The following is a 24,484-nucleotide window of genomic DNA, read 5'->3' on the forward strand; positions in this document are numbered from 1 at the left end:
AAATTAAAGGTTAACATGCTTGACCCAAAATTTGAATTATTGATCTTTGCCAAACAGTAAAATAATTTCATTTTTGGTTAGTTTTGAATTATGTATTTCATTTTCATTACCAATAAAAATAATTCTTGTTTATTATGCGTATCTTTTTTAATTTGATTAATAAAATTACCATAAATGTGCATGTTTTTTTTTACATTTTTTTGTAAGTTTCTATATTTATTTGTATTTGAAAAATTTTATTAACTTACTATGACTTTGTTGGTTGATCAATTTGATTCATATGGTTGAATTTCTTAGCCACCTCTCGGATTAAAAATGGTTTTGTTTTTGAGTTAGTTTTAAAATATATGGATTTATATTGTTAAAAAATATTGACATAGATCTAATTTAGTAATAGAAAATGGGAGTTAATAATTTAAGTATATAAGACTTAATGAGAGAGATTAAATGAGGTGAAAAGTAATAATTGAAATTACATTTTCAACATTACCATTAGAGATGGACTAAATACAAAATTGTGGGTATTTTAGCAGCCATTAAAGATGACATTGAAGATGTAATAAAATGGCTTTTATACCCTTTCTCAAACAAAGAAGTAGAGGGTAATTTTAGTCCAATATATATGTATGCATGTATGTATGTATATGTATATGTATATATAAATCTCTATTTCTCTCATCACATCAATCCATTTTATCTCTTCTTCTCCCCTCTCTCATCCATTATTATTTTAAAATAAATATATTGCACCAAAAAATAGTTATTTATTAAGTTGACCTAATTTACTTAATATAATTTAATTAGATAAATTAGTTAATTTATTAAATTTAACTTAATTGACCTAACATGATAAATCTAATTTAATTAAATAAATTTGCTTAGTCAAATTAAACTTACTTGGTAACACAGCTTAACTTAGTTAATTGGGATGATTATTGGATATATAGCTTCCCTAACTTGATTGGGTCAAGGATGGAGACTACTTTGGCGGGGACAAGGATGGGGGATAGGGAATTATTGGGATAGGTGCTTGAGGATGGGGAATGAAGTCCTTATCCTGAAAGGGAATGACGGGACAAATTAGATAAATTTTGAAAATAATTTTGTATAATTATAAAAATTTCACTGCATATATTAGACAAATTTCTATCTTATCTTGGTGAATAATGACGATAGTTAAGTACAAACCAATTTAGATTACTGAACTTGTCTCTATTTTAAGCAAATCCTTTTCCTAAAGCAAGCTTTTAATTAAAAAAAAAGGGATTCAGGTCCTCAATGTGGAACCTATCTCCATTGGAGATGGAGGTGGACTTATTTTGAAACTGGGGACGATGATGGTTAGTATGGTCCTCACCCTAAACTCATCTCCTTTGACATTCCTAAATTCCACCATGTCAATATATAAAATTAATAAAAAAATAAATATGTAGTAGAAGTAAAAAAAAAAATAATTAATATATAATACCAACACATAAAATTAATCACAATAAAATAATACTAAGATAAATTAAGAAAAATAAAAAAACTGTTAATAAATAATACTCAAACAAGTTAATTAGTAACTACATATGCATAATATTTCTTTAGATGTTTTAAGTTAGCAAAGAATAAAAAATTCTCTAGCAAAAATTAATACAAATGAAAGTTCATTTAAATTCAATTTAGAATAATAAATAATTAACAATAGTTTATCTAACCATTGTAAAAATTAATAAGCACTAATAGAAAAATTAATACAAGCTTATCTGACAATACATAAACCAAAAATAATGCTTGGGTAGGAATCAATTTGGCTTTGCCCAATTAAAATTGTCACAAGGGTCCTTCAACTTGGATTTTGTGTAACAAAGCCCATGCATTGCATGGGCCTCTGCTAGATTATTAGATATGTCAATTTACTTAATATAGCTCAATTACCTATGCTACTTTAGTTTATATTAAAGTAAAAAACACAGATTAATTATACCTATAAATGGTTAATTTAATTTATATATTGATTTAGTTTAGATTGATTAAAAGTGGTTGATATTACTAAATACTTGTCATATACATGGGGTGACTATGGGATATGGTCTGGCGGGCTAGGCCAGCTTGGTTGCGCTTAGCACCTACTATAAGGGGCAAAACCAAGGCAAATCAGGCCTACAAACTTATATATATTTTATGTTTTATATAAAAAATTTTTATCGTATAATACATAGGTTCTGATATGGACATGGAAATTGTTGTTATCATCGTTGACATTAGCTCAATTTTCCATGTACAACACATTTGCACTTCTACTATTGTTAGAGAGAAATATTTAAATAATCTATGAAATACCAATCAGGAAGTAAGACAGCATTGTTTTATAGACCTTGAGGTTCATCTTCAACTCCATAAGTGCAATGCCTTTGGTAACTCTGAGAAGTGATCATTCTATGAAACACCAATCAGAATGCATGAACTCCAACACAAAGGTAGCAGTGTAAAGATGACTTGTATCAGAATGGCCTCCGGTAGATTTGAGAAGTCATTCTCTGAGATGCCAAGGAGTATCATGAGTGCAATGCCAAGGGTCCGGCAGATGAAGTAAGCAAGTTCGATAGAAGACATGACAAAGGCCATAAGAGATCCCTCACAACCTTGTGGGCAGAGCTTTGTCAAGATGATACTAAATGGAAGCCACCGGAAGCCGGATAGGACATCTGACAACCCTAAGAAGATAACCACATACAATGAATCCTCTATGCCTATTTTCTTATAGAACCCATTCACGAACAACACATTAGAGAACTTGAATAAAGCCATTATGACCTGAACAATTGAAATTAGTTCTCCTGGTGGTACTGACTGCAATCGTTGATTATAACTATATGTTATGCTCCATAGAAGAGTAGCTGCTTCTCCAAACAGACTAGAGTATACCAACACCGATGGGTCAAGCTTTAAATGCTGTGTTTGGTGGAAAAACATGGTGCCTTTGAAGCTTGGAACAATGGCATATGATGTTGCATACCATGCAATTGCATATAAAATCTTGGGTTCACACAATGCAATTGATAACTCTAAGAATTTTTCTTGGATACCAGAATCAGGTGCACTCTTGGGGAGGTCAAGTGAGGATTCATGGACAGTGAATGTTGTGAGGAGCTGAACAGATAAAAGGAGGCCAAATGCAACGAACATCCTTTTAGGGGAGTAGTGTTTGATACCTCTGATGCTAAGGAAGTTACCAAAGGCTCCACCCACAGAACTAGCCACTATGACAAATGACTGAAGTCCATTAGATGGTGATGACTGTGACATTTGTCTTCCAACCTCAGTAACAAGGGCTTCATGAACAACTTCAACAATTGATGCACCAAGGTTGCTGACGCATAAAAGGAGAGTAATGGTGAAGATTGATATGCCTGATGAGGGATAGCAAGCTATAGATAGCCATGAAATTGCCTGCAAAAGAACTGTACTAGCAAAATGAATGAAGTTATATATTATGATGAAATTAATAATCACAGATTTGTTTGGGTAAAGCTATGTTTGAATTTGGAGAAGAAAGTGAAATAGGATTATTAGGGCTGCAAATGGTTACCAATCCAATAAGGGTGATCCCGATTCAATCCATTTATAATTAGATTGAATACGGATTTACCTAGTTCAAATCCAATACGGATTTACATTTGTGCTTATATCTAATATAAACATTTATTAACAAAGTTATTTTGAATGTTGCATGTTTAACAAAGTCATAGGTTCAAATACTATAAAACTCGAATTTGGATCAAGGCATATCTTACTCTATCCATTCCATTTGCAACTTTAAAGAATACTTCCTTCCTCTACATCATGGTATTGATGAATGACCAGATCTCTCATATAAGCATCTCCTAATGATAGTTCAAAAAATGAGTGTGGCAGAATGCAAATGTTAGATGGATTGGTAAAACTATATAGGTTTGTCCTGTGTGTAGAAGACAATTTATAGCACTAGTTAGGTAAATGTGATCGGTTACAAGTTGAAGTAAAAAAAAAAAAAAAAAAAAAAAAAACTTAATCAAGTACCCATAATTTAACAATAGATATGGCGCTGAATGGAATGGAATGACGGAACGTACATGATTTGTATAGCACACCATGTACAAGGCTTAGATGATGATGATGATGATGATGTTGATGATGATGATGATGAAGTGGTATAACAATAGTTTTTAATTTTTTTTTCCTCCAAAACTTGCGATATTCCTAGGGAATAGAGGAAGGGACCTGAGGTGGGGAGGTTTCGCCGCTGCTACAAGTCTTTGAGTTTGAACCAAGGTTCAAAGTATTGGAAAGGAAATTTTAAGAGGTGTATCGAGATATGCCTTAGATACACAGGTGTATCAATAACACTAAATATAAGAATCCACCAATGAGTATAGGGACTCAATGAGGTATACATACATTAAATTAATATATTTTAGTGGTTTTATAAAGAAATACATTGTAGTCAATTATAATTTCATTAAGATGCATTGCCACAACTTCTAACTATAATTTATAAATTATAATTCTCAAGTTTCAAGGGATGGGAAAAACCTAATTATCCTATCCAACCATCAACATGCATTGCCACAACTTTTAACTAAAACTATAATTAATAATTATTTCTTATTTAAATAATTAATATTTATTTTTTATTTTAAAAGATTATAAAAAATAAAAATAAATAAACATTGTACAATATATTCAAAAAAATAATTATTAAAAACCACTCTAGAAGCTGCATATTATGGACTCCGTATCAGGTGTGATTAGTTTTAAACTCAGGTTTCAAATCAAGTTTCTGACTCTTCCAATTATTGTCTTAGAGCACTAGGTTCAGTTCATACTAAACTTGATAAAATTTGAAGATATGATGATCAAATCGGCTAAAACTAGTATAGTTGATTTGACCTAGCTGTTAGCAACTAGTTTTTCTTGGTTCCTCACCATACCCCCTTTGAAGACCCCAATACTAGAAAACATAACCAAATCAACTTGAGACTTATTTCAGTGCAATCCATACAGAATCAATTAACTAATAAACTAAACCTCAATTAACAAGGACACTAAGATCAACATTTGAGACTGCAATTAAACATGATCCCTAGTCTTAGGAAGCTATAACTTAGTTATAGGCTAAATTTTGTGTCCAAACTCCAAAGATTAATTGTTTATCATGTGAATTTCCTCTCTGATAGTACCTATATACTCAATGTTCAAACCTTGACCCCATAAATTCAAAGACAACACATTCATTGACTCAAAATGAATAGAGGTAGACAATTATGTTCAACAAATCATTTCTCAAATATGAACCTTACACCCAAGCCCTCATATTCATTCACACCTATACACCAAATTTCATTCCAAAATTCTCTTGTATGACCCATCGTCAAGCTAAGATTCTCATCTCATTAACTAGAACACATAAGTCATAGATGTCTATCATCCAAGCCTCTTATTTGACCAATCAAACCTCATCATCATGCCTAAGCACCCAAATTTCATGACTTAATTCATTCATTTAATTGTTAAATAAGCAAGATTCCATTTCAGACCTTCTTGTCAATTGATAAATCATAACTTAAGACCATGATATGAACTAGATCATTTAATCCACATCTTTAGTCCTAAATCCATTTTTTCCATCAGATTCAAAACATTCAAAAATGCCTACTCACCTATTCTTAATCCACAATTCTCTCGTTAATTAGAGTATACCATTTATAGATCTCCACCATCCATGCCATATTTGACCAATCAAACATCACCACTATTTTTAAAGACCTAGCAAACCTTGTATATCAAATTTCATGACCTAATTCATCCATTTGACCATTAAATAAATGTGGTTCTATTTCAAGCCTCTTCATTGATTGGTGAGCCACAAGCTAAAATCCTATATCCAAACTGAATCTTTTAATCCAAACCTCCAATCAAATATCAATCAGTTCCGTAAGATTCAGGATGTCCAAAAACATCCAACCACCAAATTTCATTCCAAAATTCCTTCATTTGACCTATGACTAAACAAAGATCGTTTCAACCAATCTTGTTTATTAAAGATTATCACCCATATATGTCTATCATTCCATACTTATTTGACCAATTAGACCTTAAAACTAAGTTCTGAGACCCAATAAACCTAGAACATCAACCTTATTTGACCAATTCACCCGTCTGACTGTTAAACTAAAATAATTCCATTTTGACGTATGCCAGATTAAATTGTTACTTTATTTTTCCTAACCTAAGACCTCAAAAGTGTAATAGATGATGTTAGATACATACTTAACCTGTTCAAACACTTGGACAAATAAAATTAATCCTAATAGACTTAAAAACACAAATACTCAAATAAAGCCCCCACTTAAACTTAAGCAAAGATAAGATAGCATTCATTAGTGAGACAAATTTATGTTTTATGCCCTAGAATCCCCAAGTACGAGAATGCATAGGCAAGCACACGGCAAAATCCCATTAGACATACAAAATGCATGAAAATCAACCCCAAAATCAGGAGAATCATTGCAACAAGAAAGAAAGTTTGATTGTAAACTATTTTCATTGTAAATCTTTAAACTTTTTCAAGAAAAAAGCTTTCTTGAACCCTTTTCTATGATTGGATGAGATTTAGACCTAGCTTTCCTTCCTTTCCCTATAAATAAAGACTAAGCTTAATCCCAAGAAAGGGGCAAGCAATAAAGGAGAGATTCTAGAAGAATCTTTAGGCTCTGAAGAGACCTCATTTGATAGAAATCCCCAAGCACTTGAACCTTAAACTTCAAATCTGCCCCTTGTTCTTTAGACTGAAGATTTGCAACCAAAAGCTCCATAGCTCGTTCAAGCATCATTCTCACTTGTTTCAATTGCTGGAAAACTCTTACCAAGGTTAGACATAATAAGTAAGCCTCTTACTCCATTATTTAGCTCAAATTTGTGATTCTTGTTTTTTAGATTAGTCTGGATTGTTTGAAGTTTCAAAACATTGGAGAAGCTACATACTCAACTTCTTCCAGATTAAGATAAAGAGGTTAAGAGGTGAGGGTATTAGGGAAATTAGTACCTTAGACCCAATAACATCACCTTAAATTAGTTATAGGATATTTTAGAAGCATATTTCCAAATTACAAGAATTTTTAGCAATTTCTCTACTATTAGTTTTTGTTAAAAATTGAACCTAAACCATTCTTATATTAGGCTGTTACAGTAACTTGGAGAGAGGGATAACTAACACCTTCCCTTTCCCAATCCTTTTGGTTCCAACATCTATAGAGTGTCTTTTCCATGGAGAAATGGACTCACTATTTCAAAGACAAATCAAAATTTTGAAGAGGTTGGCTAAGCTGAGTTGTTGAGAGAAAACTGGTTTGGGCCAGGCAGGAAAGTAAGAAAGCAAAGGGAAGTTAGAGAGTTGAAAGGTTAAAGAGAAAAGATTACATCGATAGGCATACCTTTAAATATCCAAGTGCTATGGTGCACTTGGTCACATTTCTTGCGGGGATGCTTAGCGTTTGGATGAGGAGACCAACCATCAAGGTCTTTGGATAATCCCACATTCCTTAGTAGGGATACTTATTGGTGAGGTAGAGATGTTGCGTGCCCCACTCTTGTCCAAGGTTTTTTCCTGCTGGTACATCAACTAACTTTGATGTGTGACACGTTAGCTTGTTGATGTAGCTAAGGAGATTGGGCGACTCTAGGATATGGCGCAACAATTAATGGGTCAACACATGACCCTTACAACACAAAAGGCTTGTCTTGGTCGCACATGGCCTGGATGTTGCACATGTTTCTTCCATTGCCAAACCTAACCTCTTGAAAGTTGGTACTAGAGCAATAACCCATCCAATCTGGAACAATCATCACAACAAGTAGATACGTCATGGTGTGCGGTCCCTCGACATGCCTATTCAACAGGGTTGAACAAGAAAAAAGCATCAAGCCTGGAAAGAGGCCATATATCGTGTCCCCATTCCAATTACCCCAAAGAAGTGCTCATAAGGGGGTAGACACATTGGCCATCATCGAGAGGTCATATTGTGGTGGTTTGAGAGGGAGAGTGCCATGCTTCTTCAAGAACGTTAGTTACTGTTCATTTTGGTGAGGTGTGGGTGGTGCATGTACATCATGGTTTCATGATGAATGAACCATTGTTCCATATATTGTTAGAGGAACTATTATGGTGAGGAAAATAGTCTAGAATTAGTTGGTGTCAATGGTTCCTTAAGGAATATCACTGAGGTGGCTGCATTTACACAAAAGGGTTATAGGTTGAAGCCACAATATTGGAATGATAGGAATGTGGATACACTAGACATTGGAGCATGGTGACATGGCACTGGATCATGCATCGGAGGACATGCTCAGAATACACAAGCAGAACATTCGCAAGAACAACACACATCACATAGGCGGGTGCATGTTCGACAACATCATGGGTAAAAGTTTTCATCACTCAACACACAATGCGATCAGATCCTTGAGGTAGAAAATATTGGGACCCCCTTGAAGCGAAGAAGGTAGCTTGAATTGGTGAAATGAAGTGTAGTTTTGAGGGCCCACAATGCATAAGCCCTGGTTAGGTTTGAGTAACCCGAACACAGTGAGGGGAAGTTTGTAGGCTAGCATGGTGAATCTGTTTCCTAGGAAGTGACACCATCAATAGGTAAAGACCTACCACTACATGTTTGGTAGCACCACTAAAAAGTTACAAAGAAGTAGGTCGAGCCTTGAGGTAAAGAGAACATGGGCCCGACCTCCGCGAAGCAACACACACACACACACACACATAGAGGGCATAGTCATTGCACGGTTTAAGTAGCATAAACATAATGGGTGAAGTCCAGGCAGGTCGGCATGGTGAAATGGTTCCATGCCCTTACATGGACACCAGCATAGGTGAGACCCGGGTTGAGGAAGCCCTGACTACGAAAAGGTGTAGCTAATTGGAGCACACATGGATGAGGGGGGGGGGGGCACAGACACCCAACCATAAAGGAGACATTGTCGAGACGGCAACGGATTGAGTGGGGGAGCCTGTCATGGCCTAGCGCAGGCTTAGTGTTACCTACACTTTGTGGGCTTCTGTTGAGTAACATTATCATAAATATTGTCAGTATGATTTTCCAAAAAATTTTTGTATCCTTCTAGCAGACCATCAAAAGGTTAACATACTCTTTGAGGAGGGGTGATCGACCTCCTTGTGTGCCTACCCTTGGCACTTCCAAGACCAACATTCCTCATGGGTACACAATCACTCATGGGGATAGTGCATGGACCAAAACTATACAATGCACATGAAGGGGAGGCTTTGTACGTGGGTCTTGCCCAAGCATGTCCCTACACTTTGCCAGTTTCGTGTCTAAGCTAATCGAGCTACACCATTTCCCACAGTGCATGGAAGTGTTTGCATGAACCAACGGTTGCCTAGCACGTCATTGGCACAATCCTCCTTTGGCACTTAAGCAGCGCCTTCCGTAGACTAACAAAAGCCAATATAGAGCCCCAACCATGCACAATGAGGTCATGATCCAGTTCCATTGACCTTGGTGGAACCATTAATGTGTCGACTTTTGACCCTTACAACACTAAAGGCTTGTCCTAGCTACATATGGCCTAGGCACTGCACATGTTTCTTCCATTACCAAACCTAACCCCATGACAATGTGGCAGCTTAACCACTACGGTATGGCCCTAATAGTTTATATTTAACTTTTTTATTTTTCTTAAACAAGTTGTACAAGAATTTTTTTTTATGTAAGTACTATAGAATTATGGTTTCCTAGTTTATTTTCTTTGGAGAAAGAGTTGGAGATCACAAAACTTGGAGAGGAGCAAGTTCTATGTGTAGAGGAAAGTTCAATGTAGTTTGCAGTTTGTTCAGATTGGATTTGGCCAACCACACTCTCAAACATATTATTGGTCTTCAACCCTAGGATGGAGTTTAGATATGCCCTCCATGCCCAAAATAAAGATATAGGGAGATAAGGATCCCCTTGACAAAGTCCCTAAGAAGGATAAAGGTGACCTTTCGGCATACCACTCACTAGATTCAAAAAAGAAACAGAAGAGGTACAATAATAGAGTAGACCACTCCAATGTTCAGAAAATCAAGAGCTCTCATCACATGGATTATATACTTCCACTCAATTCTATCATAAGCTTTAAGCATATCTACCTTAATGGCCACAAAACCAGTCCCCCTCTTATTATGGTTCATATAATGCAAAGTTTAATGAGTTATGACTATATTATCCATAATATGCCTACCCGGAACAAAAGCATTTTGGAAAGGAGGGATATATTTGTCCAAGAGGGGCCTTAACCTATTAGCTAAATTTTTTTAAACTACTTTATACACAACATCACATTAATTGATGGGCCAAAAATCTTTCACTTGAGAGCAATCAAGTTTTATTTTTGACTGAGAGTAATATGAGTATAATTAAATTTCCTAAAAAAATCTATCATTACACAAAAGAATCTTGAACAAAAGAGACAAGGAAAATTTCATCTCTTCCCAAAACAACTTAAACACATAGGCTGGGAACCCATCAAGTCTAGGGGCTTTAATATTCCCTATACTGAACAAAACATCTTTCACTTCTTCTTCTTTAGGGATTTAGGTAAGGCACCTATTCTCTCATTTAGAAATAATAAGATTAAATAAGACCACAACTTCCTCCATCCCCTAAGTTCCTTGAGAAGTAAATAGATCTTTAAAGTAATTAACAATGAGTTGACTGATTTGATGTTTGGAAACCCACTAACCTTTGTTATATTTTAATCAATAAATTCAATTTTTCCTTTTTTGAATAGAAGTAAAGGAATGAAAAAACAAAGTGTTCTGATCACCAACCTTTGTCTAGGTTTGTCTTGATATCTATCTCTAATATAATTCCTTACACTTCAATTGCTCATTCTCCAATCAAGACAAACCATGGACTAGGGAAGGATCGGTCGTACATTTTCCAATTTCCTCGATCTCTCTCTCAAATTTGTCCAATTTAGCATTAAATTTCTAAAAGTAAACCTTATTCCAATTCCTCAAATTCCTCGAAAGACTTCTCAACTTCTTATCAATTCTAAAAGTTGCATAGCCTCGAACTAAAGAGTTTTACCCATCAAATATCAATTTCTTACAATCTTGCCTCAAAAGCCACATTTAGAAAAATCTAAAAGCCTTGGGATTGCTAATTAGTTGAGGTGAAAGATAAAAAATTAAGGCATGATGGTTTGAGCCCCATTTTGGTCATAGATCAAGACTTGCATTAGGATAAACCACAAGATAATCTAGGAATACTAAGACTCTTTCCAATGTTCTAGTTACAGGACTATTCCCTTGGATAAATCTGTGCCAAGTAAATCTTCCCTTATTATTCCTCATTTGCTATCAATCCTAATCCCTAATCAAATTAATGAAAGCAAGTGTAACTTGAACTCAACTTGACTTAATCCACTACATCATAAGGCCATCTTCATCAAGCCTCCCAAATTCATTTAGGTCTCCAATAAATATCATAAAATAATGCAAACCCACAAGATAGTCATACACATGGGTCTAGAAATCTTGACATTTACTATGATTGGATTCACCATATAAAGAAAACAAAATTCAAGGAATAGACACATGATGAGAATCAACTCTAGGGGGTATTTGTTTTTTGGATTTTGAGAGGGGGGAGGGGAAAGTTGGTCAATGGGATTTTGGTTCCCATAGATCAAGATACCCTTGTTCTTTCTTTAGATTTATGTGGGATTCATGGAAATTTTATTTACTCTGAGTATCACTTACCCAAGTAAATGATACACGTTTCTTAGGTGGGTAAGTAACTTTCCCACCTAATGAGAAAGTTACCTATACTTGTGTGGGACAGAACTACCCCTTTTAAATAATTGATTTTCATAGCTAAAACATTCATTGTCTTATTTACCTGGGAAAGAGGAGAACATGGGTAAATATACTTACCCAGGTAAGTCATTCTAGGAAACACTTATTTGGGTAAGTGCATTTACCTGGTTAAGTAGCTTCTCAAAAAACAAATGGGGCCTAAGCATTATACCTCAATGACACTTAACAAAAATGGAGATATTAAAATCACTTTCCAAACAACCAACAAACCACCAACAAAGCCAATAGGGGGAATCTTAGTTTTGCTAAGAACAATAAGATCTAGGTTACACCTAGCAACTAAGTCCTTCAATCCTCAAACTACTAAGGGGTGACTACCCACCCTCTCGATAGTTCCAACTACAAATCCTCATGGGCCCTTGTAGCTGTTTAGGGCTAGCCAGCCACCACCCAAAACCAAACACATCGAGAGCAATATATAGCACCTTAATTGAATATCAAAAGTGTCTCCAATAGATCCCCTACTACCATCCTAAACACGTTCTTTGTTTGTTAAGCAAGACAAAAACAAAAATAGATAAAAAGTTTTTAACAAGAACACAACTATAAGAAGTTACTCCACCATAATTAGTACTGCTATTCTTGAAAAAGGTCTTACTCGACCCTTCACCTATTTCCTAGATCTGAATACCTGATTCCATTTGTTGACGCTTTACAGACCCACTGCTTAAGTCATGAACTTTTGGAAGATCTAACTTTCTATCAACCATGTCAGATTTCTAATGGATATAGGAAAATCTCCTATCCAAGTACTTAGACTCACTTTTTAAGATTTCTAATTCCCTGTCCAAACTTCTCGCCACCACTAGCAAGATGTTATCATTGCTCTCCTCTTTCCAGTCATGTCTCTCCCAATTCCTAAAACAACTTTTTGAAGCACTACCATCTTCCTCATCTCCTTGTATTACTTGCTCTTGAGCTCTACCAAATTCCCTATGTTAGAGTTGGTAGTATAAGGGTAGCTTAGTCATTTGTTATTTAATTAAAGGTGAATTGTCTATTTTGTATGTGTTTAAGTTGTGTGTCCCATACTTAATGAGGGAAAGAGTTTTCTTTTGTATTCTAATGCACAAATTATGGATAAAAGGTGGGTCGACTAAGATTGAGAGACTGTTCTCTCTGGCCGAACCCTTTCTTTCTCTCCTCTCTTATTTCTCTTCTTCTTCTTTCTTTCTTTCTTACTTCAGACCTAGGACTGAACTAGTGTTAATTGAACCATTAGCATGGATCCAGGGCACTAGAAATCAATTTTCTTCCTCTCTTTTCTCCTTGGATTGCCATTTCAGACTTGAGATTTTGAAATATCTCATCAACCAATTGGAGGATCGATAAGAGGCCAAAAAGGACTGGTTGTTTTTCCTTCTAGGAGGTAACTATGCCTCTAGTTGTTGTTGTGGTGTTCATCTTAGTGTTTTGCTAGAAACCCTCTACTCAATGACTTGAAGAAGGCTGGTTTGTGGACAGGTGTGAATAAAATTCTATAGTCGGTTGATAGCATGGTGTTTTTCTCCCTCTCTTGGATTGAATTTCAACTATGTGGTAGTGCTGATTGGTAGGTATGCATAGGGACTACTTTTTTCTATTTATGACTGAATGTGTGTGACAATAGTAGGGCTTTTGGTGTTGAATCCTATGATAGTGAGTGTCTCATCAATAGTTGTTTAATTGTGGTGTGGTGTGTGGTGTAGTGAGTGCTGAATAGTGAAGGGTGATTTCTTTGTGGTTAATTTTATTTTTATTTACAATGACAACAATCAAAGAGGGTAATGATAAAAAATGGGTGTTATGATTTTCCCTAGTTATCTAAATGTACAAATGACCATTATCAAATTAAATGGTGAGAACTATGTACCATGGGATAAATAAGTGGAAGTGTTTTTGAGAGCCAAGAAGAAGGTGGAACATGTGTAGAAGGAGAAACCCTCATCTAAATCTTAGGAGTATAGTGAATGGGAACAGGATGATGCACAAATTATGACTTGGTTGTGGAATAGCACTTAGCCTAAATTTAGTGTGAATTTTATGTTCTTGGATACAATAGAGAAGATTTGGGACCATGCTAAAAAACTTTATTTTGACCAAGATAACACCACTAGAGTATACCAACTTTATTAGATGTATTTTAACTTAAAGCTGAGAAATTAGTGCCTAGAGGAGTATTATGCTAGTATTAGAAACCTTCACAATGAACTTAATGTGTATCACACTATGATTTCAAATGTTAACATTTAGCAATTATGACGACAATAACTTGAATTGACAAGGTTTTTAGTGGGATTGAAATTTGAATATGAACCTATTAGGGCAAAAATACTAGGCATATCTACTTTTCCCTCTCTTAAGGAGGTGTTTGCCTAGTCCCTAAGGATTTTTATTGAATGCTCAGAGCATTCCACCCTCTTAGACAAGTTTGTTTTTGTGGTGGCGAGGGGGGGAGGTCATGGAAATAGAGGTGGAGGTGGATGTGGATTTTCCAGGGAACCGAGGTGGTCCTATGTTTAACCGTACTGGTGCTCAAGGTGGAGGTCGAGATTCGAGGGGAGGTCATGGTAGAGGACGGAGTAATGGTCCTAGGAGGTGTACATATTGTGGATTAAAGGGACATACTATTAACTCATGTTATGGCTTCCATGATCCACCCAATACTTGGGCCAATTATGCTGTGACTAGTGGTGGTGGCATAGTTATTGAAACCAACAAGTTGATCAAACACCCTCCACATCTACTAGTGCTTTTAGGAAGGAAATGGTGAGTGTCTCTCGTGATGAGTGTGAGAAATTTCTTTAGACATCCTCTCAGTAGAACATAATTACTCTTGTTCATTCAGGTATGGCTTGCTTGGCATCTAAACCTTCACATTGGATTATTGACTCTGGAATCTCTGATCATATGATTAGGACTCCATGTGTGTAGTCTTCTCTTTCCCAGTCTTCCACATCCCAAGCAATTACCCCCACTAATGGTTCTACTTCTCCCATTTGTGGTGTTGGTGATATTGACCACATCTTTATCTTTATCCTCTATTTTATATGTACATAAATTTCCTTTTAACATGTCTATTACTAGATTGACTAAATATCTTAAATGTTCTATAAATTTTTACCCCTCCTCTTGTATGATTCAAGATGTCAAGACGAAGATGAAGATTGGTGGAGGCCATGAAGCAGGTGGATTGTATTACCTTGATAGTGGTGGTTTGAAATTAGCACTTCAGTCTTCTCCCACTCCTATCCAGTAGCATTGTAAATTTGGTTATCCGTCTCTCAAGGCCCTAAAAATACTTGTTTTGTCATTATGTCATATTTCTTCTTTGGATTGTGAGTCGTGTTAGTTTGGAAAACATAATAGAACCTCTTTTAGTCCTAGGGTTGATAGTCATGTTTTAAGTCCTTTTTCATTAATTCATTCAGATGTTTAGGGTTGTACTATGGTTACAAGTACTTTGTAATTTTTGTTGATGATTATTCAAGGATGATGTGGCTTTATCCTATGAAAGATAGAAGTGAATTATTCTCTAATTTCAAAAATTCCATGCTGAAATTTGTACCCAATTTGGTGTCCATATTAAGATTCTTCATTCAGATAATGAAAAGGAATATTGTTAAACACCATTTCAATAATACATAGAACAACACAGTGTAATTCATCAAACTTCTTGTTCTTACACCCCACAATAGAATGGTGTCACTGAATGGAAGACCGACACTTGAAGTGATGTTGTCCTTACATCATGTTTTCTGATCAATCGAATGTTTATGTCTATCCTTGGAAGTCAGTCACCTTTCTTGGTTTTGTTTCCTACTCTATCTTCATTCCCTCTTACTCCTAGAGTTTTTGGTTATATCTATTTTGTTCATAATTTAGGGCTTAGGTTGGACAAATTAGATGAACATGCTACAAAATGCATCTTTCTTAGCTATTGCAGAACCTAAAACGAGTATAAATGTTACAACCCTAGCTTTCGTTGTTCATTTGTGTGTTCAGATGTTACTTTTTTAAATCTATCCTCTTCTCTTTTAGTTCTAATGTTCCCCATCCTCGTCTTGTGTTTCCTCTTCCTATTCTAGTTGACGACTCCATTCTTACAATTCTTGTTGTGTATCAGCCATCGTCTTCTCAAGTGCACGTTACTACTGAAAGACCACCAATTATGCAAGTGTGTACTCACATAGGGTACTAGCTCCTCCTCTAGTTCATTCCTCATTGATAGATCTAGTAGTTGTTCCTCCTTCCAATCTTGATCTTTTCATTATATTGCGAAAAATTAAACGTACTTATACTTCTCATCCTATTTCCCATTATGTTTTGGTTGCTCACCTTTCTACTTCTTGCCGACAGTTTATATCTCTATTATCTTCTATGTTCATTCCTAGAATGTCCAGGAAGCCATTATCTCTTCAGGGTGGAATTAAGCAATGGAAGAGAAATTATCTACACCTGTAAACAATAACACATAGGAGCTTACCACTCTCCCTCCTAGTAAGCATGTTATCATATGCAAGTGAATGTATACAGTAAAATATCTCCTAGGTGGCAGGGTGGATCAGTTGAAGGCTTGATTTGTAGCAAAAGGTTACTCTTAGTTGTATGGTGTTGACTACATGGAATTTTTTTCTCATGTGGGTAAGTTGAAATATTTTTTGAGAATAGAAGTTGCAAGATCAAGACATGGTATTAACTTGTACCAAAGAAAGTATATCCTTGATTCTCTCAAAGAGACATGATTGCTAGGTGCCAAACCGGCTAAAATACATTTGGAATCAAATGTTAAGTTAAATATTGATGCAGGTGAAGAGTTTGAAGATCCTAGGAGGTATAAAAGGTTGGTGAGTGAGTTTAACTACCTACTAACTATTACTTGGCCAAGTATATCATTTGTAGAGAGTATGGTGAGCCAGTTTGTGCAATTCTAAGGATTGTTAGATACTTGAAGGGATCTCCAGGTTATGGACTATTATATAAGAATGGGGGTATTCTTGAGATAGAGGGGTACACAAATGCTAATTGGGCTAGATCTGTTTCTGACAGGAGATCTGTTACAAGGTATTGTACCTTCCTTGTGGGAAATCTGGTAACTTGAAAGAGCAATAAACAAACTTTAGTAGCAAGTAGTGTTGAAGCTAAATATAAGGACATGACACATACTACATGTAAATTAGTGTAGGTTGAATGGATTAATGGATTAGATCATGCCTTGTTAGAATATATATATATATATATATATATATATTATCAATAAATAATGTATTATTTATCGGACGTTGGAGCACAAAGTTATGACTTCTAAAAGTTTGTATACACATTTAGTGTGTGACTCGTGACTTAGTCACTAGGTCAAATAGGTCAACGTTCCAACTACTAAGGTTGAACGATTTTTGACAAATTCATGGGTGTACACGGGGCTCGGAATTATAGCTGTGTGATGGTTCACATGGTACAATTGGTTGAGTCAATAGCAAGTTGAAAACACTACCAAAACCCAGTAAGGTTCAGAAGAGATATTCTTGATTTTACATGGAAAACCTTTATTAGCATCTATTAACTTCAAGAAATAATGAATATGGGTAGGGGTTTTCAATATATGGTCTAGACCACTAAATCAAACTAAATCAAAATGAAATTGGCAGTTTGTTATGGTCTAGCCTTAAACGGTTTGGTTTGGTATGAGAATTCCTCAAACTAATTTTTTTGGTTTGGTCCAATTTTCAAAATTTTAGAAGCTAAACCAAATTGCAAACAACATTAACTAACATGCGTTTAACATTTCATACATTATTATTTGTTTGTTTCAATATTTAACATGTAATTTGATGCCCAAGGAGCTATTTATATTTGAGAAAGTGTAAATATAGTTTATATAATAGTAATAGGTGGCATTTGTTAACATTTTCAATTTTCAATTTGAATAATATTTGTTATTTAAGCAGATATTTGTGTTATTTGGGCTTTTTAATTAGACTAACCCTATAGAGTAACCCAAATTGTATTAAAAACTGGACCAAACTATAATAGAACAATTTGATTTGGTTTCGTTTTTGTACTAAAATGGTTTGGTTTGGACTAAAAATTTCTTAAACCATAATTCACAGGTCTGGTTTGGTTGGGACCATGAGCACCCCTAATTATGAAGCCCCGTGGAAAAAAAAAAGCAATAAATACAAACCTTCTGGGGCATTAATCAGATGAGGTGGTCTCAACTATCTTTTCACCAAAGAAAATTGCAACACCCATGCCAAAAAATTCCAAACAAAGAATCATGGTTACTATAATTCATAGAAAGTTGAAAAATAACATAAAATGGCTTTACCTACGAAAGATGGCTAAAAAAGAGGAATAATAAGAGGGCTAAATAACTCACCATTAACTCCCTCTCCTCTTTCTCATTAACTCACTTAATTATCTTTTCTCATTAATTATGCTATTAACTCTATCCTTTCTATAACCCACCAATTAATTCTCTCTCATCCTCATCTTCAATACTTCATTAAATTGCCTAAAATTTATTAACTTTATCTATATCTATATCCATTTCAGTTTAACTATAATTTTATATACATTAGATATATTTCTATTAAATTGTAATTATCAATAAAAAATATTTATATTGAAATAGAGTTATTCAATGATATATTGCTAGGCTAAATAATATGCTTCAATTTAAAAGATAATTAATTTTTAAGTTAATATCTTTTATATTTTAGAATAAATGCTATTTAAACCAATTAACAAATAAAACTAGTGTTTTAAAAATTAGTTTGGAGGTTGAATAGATTTTTCTTCTAGGTCGCGAGTCAATGGTTCAACCAGGTTGGACAAATCAAACCATGACACATCATCCATCTATATATCTATAATATGATATAATATAATTACATTTTTTGTGTGCATATATTATTTTAGGTTCAATCTGTACTTTTTATTTTAGTTTTTTAACTTTTTATAAATAGAAGAGCCAGGAATTAAAATTTGAATCACAAAATGAGTTCTTTTTTTGTATAGTGGGTTGCAAAGATCATGAAAAGTTACTCAAAATAAAAAATATCACCCTAATCAGACAATTAGGCACAAAGACCCCTAGAAGTTTTCAATACATTGTATATAGTAACCCATGACCCAATGGCTAGATCAAATGGGTCAATGGTTCAACCACCTACGTTGAACCCAAAATTAGAAATAGGGTCAAGTGATGGTTCAAATGCTTTAACCGTCTGAGTCAACGATGAGTTGTAAACATTAAACACAACATCTTAGAAATTATAATCCATTTGTATTCCATTTGAGATAATAAAAATCAATTAACCATAGTAAAAATAATTTATTAAATTACTTAAACAAGATAAAAATGATTTTTTATTATTATTGATAAAAATATTTTTATTAATATAATAAAAAACAAATAAATTAATAAAATTAATAAGATAAAATTAAAATCTAATATCCATTTAAAATTAATACAATCAATACAAAATTATCTAACAATTATTAGTTTTATAATTAATTTTGAAAAATGAACTTAAATTCCATTGATAAATAAAAAAACTAATATAACTAATTAAATTGAATAAGGATTAATAAAAAGAAAAAATAATAAAAATATTAACATTAAATATAGTTTAATTAATTTAAAACCAACCTAAATTCTATTTACAAGTTGGAAAATTGTAAAAACCTCCTTGGGTTTTCTAACAATCCTATGAACCTCATTATATATGTTTTGACCTTAATAAAAACTTCCCATACTATTTTGAAATAAGGTGCAGATACTTTCCTTCCCTTAGCACTCAAAATAGAAAATGTTGATGTAATGTATTAATTTCATTAAATACCAAGTTTATTCATAAATAATTACGAACAAAAAAATATTTTTACCTAAAAATAATACAAAAACAATTAATTACTAACCATAATTCTTTAAAAATAAAAAAAATGTCTAGTATTAAGGTACGAAAAATAATATAGATTTATCTAGATCACAGGAAATTAGCCACTCATTAAAGTGCAACTTACATTGTGATTGATAAACTAGACATAACCCAAAAAATGCTTGAATTGGACTTAGATGAGCATTTTTTAATTGAAATAATAAAGTACCTTCCTCAAATTTTCTTAATAAAACCCCTTCATTGCATGGGTCCCGACTAGTAAATTGCTATGAAAAGAAACCTGACTTATCTGATGTGTATTATCTGAGAAATGTGAGAGGGGAAGTTGCCATTGAAAAAGCAGCATATATAGCAGTAGAAGTGCATTCTTCCCATCCAGATGAGCTAGAAATAAAATCATGCACACCGGGCTGGGTTATCTATCATGAATGAATACACGCACCAATGTTAAATACAGATATGGCCCATAGTGAATATACTAGCATGTTTACTTGTGATAGGTAGCCCAACTCGATGTGCATGATTTAATATCCGGCCAATCCGCACTGCTTTCTTTAACCATTTTTAATTTCTTCTGTTATTTTTAACAAAAAATAAATAAAAAATATAGAAAAGGAGAAACACAGCGGGAAGAACATTGAAGGGTGCTGAAGATGTTGGTTTAGAGTGAAGGAATATATCATTTTTGTTATTTAAAATTGATTGTTAGGTCTGCAGTTTTGATCATGCAATTAAAAAATTATTAATAATAAGCTAGTGGTGTTGACCACTTCATTGAAACTGTATAATGACTTGATAGTGGAGAGTTTTAAATACATAACCAATAACCAATGAAACAATAAGCTTTAAATAATAACCAACTTGCTTGAGAGTGGTTGGCCTGTCATGAGCATGAGGCCATTATCGAGAAGTTTTTGAGTTAGAAAGAGAAATAATATATTGTAAGAACGTTGAATGCAAAGTGAATGAAACCGCTACAATTCTTTTTTTAGTATTTAATCATACGTCTGCATCTCCCTATGTCTTTTTAGGCGATTCTTTACGTTCCTATAATGGGTATTTTAGGGTATGATTTGATTAAAAAATATAAAAGCGTAGCTTGGTACAGGCCAATATGTTCCAATTGGCATATCAGCCGATATCTATATTTAGAACTTGCGGAAATACATTAAGGTCCCGTTTGTTTTTCGGTAAGTTATTTATCTGGGTAAATATAGTTACCTAGGTAAGTTTTTCCTAACCTGGGTAAGTGTATTTACTCATGTATTTAATTTTTCATGTAAATAAGTCAATGACCATTTAGCCATAAAAATCCATTATTACTAGAGTATTTTTGTCCCATTCAAGAATTGCCAATTTTTCCCTTAGGTGGGAAAGTTATTTACCCACCGGGTAAGTGATACCCAAGAAAATAAACTTTACCTGATCCCCACATAAGAACGCCCCCTAAGTAATTCTTCTCCAAAATCGGTGGTAGCAGTAACAATTTAGCTAACTTAGCTTCTACTGTTGTACAAGGAAAAGGAATTTGTCCCCTTCCTATTGACAACCAAACATCTCTGAGAAAATAACTTTCTTTTCCGAAAGTTTCTTTCACTTTATTTTCCTCACCAACGCCTCCCACCCCCACAAGTGGTTTCAACATTTCAACACTATCCTATTTCATCATGCATCACAGAGACAGCTTAGACCATCTCTTCTAATGCAATTACTCTAGAAAAAATTAAGTCTAGTTAGCTCCTGTAGAAGCCTTATACCTTGGAAAGATGTGCCGGCTAGAATCTAAATAATGCTTCAAAAGAGACATATATAGACTAAGAGGAACTCAAGAAGATCATGGGCCCCTAACAGTGAAACTAGGTTGGTTAATTTCTGATTCAATTAACTAGACTCTTTGTTGCTTGACTCCTATTTTCCTTGGGTGTTTTCCAGTTGTCTGTTGGACTCTGAAGTGTCTCCTGAGTTCTATATTAACTAATACATTTCTGATTCTCTAAAAAACATGCAAAAATAAGAAAATAAATGGGGAAAAATGGTTTTAATAAGTTGTGTACTGGTCTCTGATGAAGGTGGGTGGTTTTAAATTGAGTTACCTCCAATAGCAATGTATGGGATTCTATGCTGGCCTCTGATGTAAATTGCATCGGAAACAATCCCGTGGAACCATTTTATGATCTTGGGAATATCTGCTAAGGTCTGCAACAGCTGAAGAGTTGAGGGAGCGGCATTGAGGCTGTCTTTGAGAAAGAAACTCACGCCCATCCATGGGAAGCATTGGAAACCCTGCACCCAGTATCCGAATCCCAGCAAGGGTCGGAGTGGATTTCCTGCGGGCCAACTCATTTCGCCAAAGTCGAAGAATCAGGACCCTTTTGAGAAGATGAAATGAAGCCACCACTTTCTGTGGAGGGCAGAGCGGAGCAAGAAATTTCTTTCCTTGGTATTATTTCTAGTTTCTTTCATCGAGACTCAGTTAGTTGAATTTATATAAATTATGATATCACGTTCGGATTGCAATAGAAATTGAATAACGTTAAAAGAAATAAACTTTTTACCAAAACTACTAATCTATTCTATGGCTGATGAAGTTAAAACTGTATTGATTACTATATCCTATAATATTTTATCATTTAATTATTTTATCCACTAAAAGACGTTTAGGTTGTGTTTGGTCCGAAAGAAAAAGTAGGGAAAGGTAAGGAAACCTTTACAAACCATGTATAGGTTTTCCTGACTTTCCCTTCCTTTCTCCACCTTTTCCTTCAAACCAAACATGGCCTTAATTCAAACACTTCAACCAATATCAAGCAACCCCCATTCAAACTTGATGTAGGGTGATTTGGCCCGACCTAATAATAGAGGGACATGTGGACACGACCTAGCTAACAGAACAACAGCTCACCCCAAATGTACCCAAGTCTGTGACGGGCCAAGCTCGGCTAACCGAACCATCTCGGGACAGGCCCACCTCGGAAGCGAGTCCACTTCGGGACAAGTTTACTTAGGGGCACGATTGCATTAAGATCACCTCGGTTACCAGGCTCCTCGACATTTGTAACAGGTTGGACCCAGGGGCATCAGTTCGGATAATATTGACCGGCCTCCACATGATAACCCCAAAATTCTCGTCACCGGATTCCATGCTTACACGGGATCACGCCTTGTAACAGTTGGCCTTATCTCCTCTGACCGATTCGGACGACGATGATATGCCTTATCGGCTGGCGACGTCATCTCCTATTAATTCGGTAACAGGCCAGGGCACGGCAAAAATCCTGTAACCACTTCGAAAAACCCACGAGGACTTCAGTATATAAAGACCCCAACCCTTCGGGGGCAAAGGTACGCGTAATCACTGCTCTCTAGCTCTCTAGCTTTCTGAATTACCTTCAACTCGCAAGTTACTGACTTAAGCATCGGAGCGACCTCGCCGGGTAAGCACCCCTGGGTTCTCTGACTCTTTCTGTGCAGATCTGCCTAGTCCGTCGTCTACTGGAAGCCGAGTCATCTCCAGGTAGGAGCAGCCAGATTGCGTGGCATCAATTGGCGTCGTCTGTGGGAAGCGCTTTGAAAAACCTTTTCCACCAATCATCCTAAACTCATCTTCAATGGCATCTTCCATCAACGTCGGACAAAACGTCAACATGAACACCTCCGAGGGGGCAACTTTAGGTCCCAACTGTCTGTATCAGATAGTTCACCGTGTCTCTTCTACAGACGGGATCCCCACTCTCAATGTGCCTCAGGTTCTTGCACCAGTGAATGCCCCACTCCCCTTGACGGTGGGTGCAACCTTCGTCGAACTTTTTATCATCTCCCCGACGGTCGGACAGAATCAATTGGAGGACCTGGTGTACTGCATGCGGGCTATGCAAGCCCAAATGCAACCGGTCCAGCAATTTCAGCTGTATCAATAGCAAGTCTTGCACCACTTTTATCAGCAGCAGTTTCCCCTACTGCCGTAAAATCAGCGGACTCAACAGTCGGTTCCACCTCGGCATCTGGCCACACAGCAAGTCAAGCCTCGCCGCCAGGGCGAGTGCCCTCCTCGTCAGGGAGAGACCTCCTAAGCCCAAAACCCCCTCGGGAGTCAGATCTCGTCCTGCGGTAGGAGGGAGAGACAGGTTGCTCCTCCCGCCTCCCAACAAGTGAACAGGTCAGGAGATACCCAGCCTGCCAGGGCCGTATCACCTCGGCCCTCCCAGCTCGAAGTTCTGCTCACGGAGAACCGATTCGATGTTCTGGCCTCGGGTTCCAAACCAGGCCCCTTAGTTCATAGCAGTCGTTGCCAATAGTCTGAGTAGCTCCCCGCAAGAACTATGCCTGATAATACAGAAGTCAGTAGCACCAACTCGAAGCGGTGAAGAAGCACCCGAAGCGGCGTCGCAAGGCTCGCCGAGCTGCAGCCCAAAGCCAACCCGACCAACCCAAAGGAAAGGAAGAAGTGAGTTCGGGAACAACGAAGACTACCCCACTCCTCTCTGTACCATCTCCCCTATCCCCCAAGCTTCTAGCAGTTCCAATGCCCAAGGACTTCAAAGTACCTCCCTTAGACAAGTATGACGGGTTGTTCGGTCCGAATGACCACGTAGATTCATTTAAATCACAGATGCACCTAGCCGGTGTGGATGAACCCTATATGTGCGTGGCTTTCTCCACCACCTTTAAAGGAGTAGCTCGCACA

At 35.8% G+C, this 24,484-nt stretch overlaps 1 protein-coding gene across 1 annotated transcript; it reads right to left on the bottom strand.

Moving 5' to 3' along the window:
* Nucleotides 1–2,150: 2,150 nt before the first annotated feature.
* LOC148860735 (putative folate-biopterin transporter 7) lies at nt 2,151–22,251 on the bottom strand. Its single transcript, XM_088941101.1, has 2 exons — nt 21,894–22,251; nt 2,151–3,446 (listed from the first exon to the last, which is right to left on the bottom strand). Exons 1-2 carry the CDS (start codon nt 22,141–22,143, stop codon nt 2,422–2,424), a joined length of 1,275 nt encoding a protein of 424 aa, XP_088797227.1. The 5' UTR covers nt 22,144–22,251; the 3' UTR covers nt 2,151–2,421.
* Between the last annotated feature and the right edge of the window lie 2,233 nt (nt 22,252–24,484).

This window comes from Nelumbo lutea, chromosome 4, assembly GCF_056320005.1.
Source record: "Nelumbo lutea isolate HS-2025 chromosome 4, American lotus-T2T, whole genome shotgun sequence".
NCBI lineage: Eukaryota > Viridiplantae > Streptophyta > Magnoliopsida > Proteales > Nelumbonaceae > Nelumbo > Nelumbo lutea.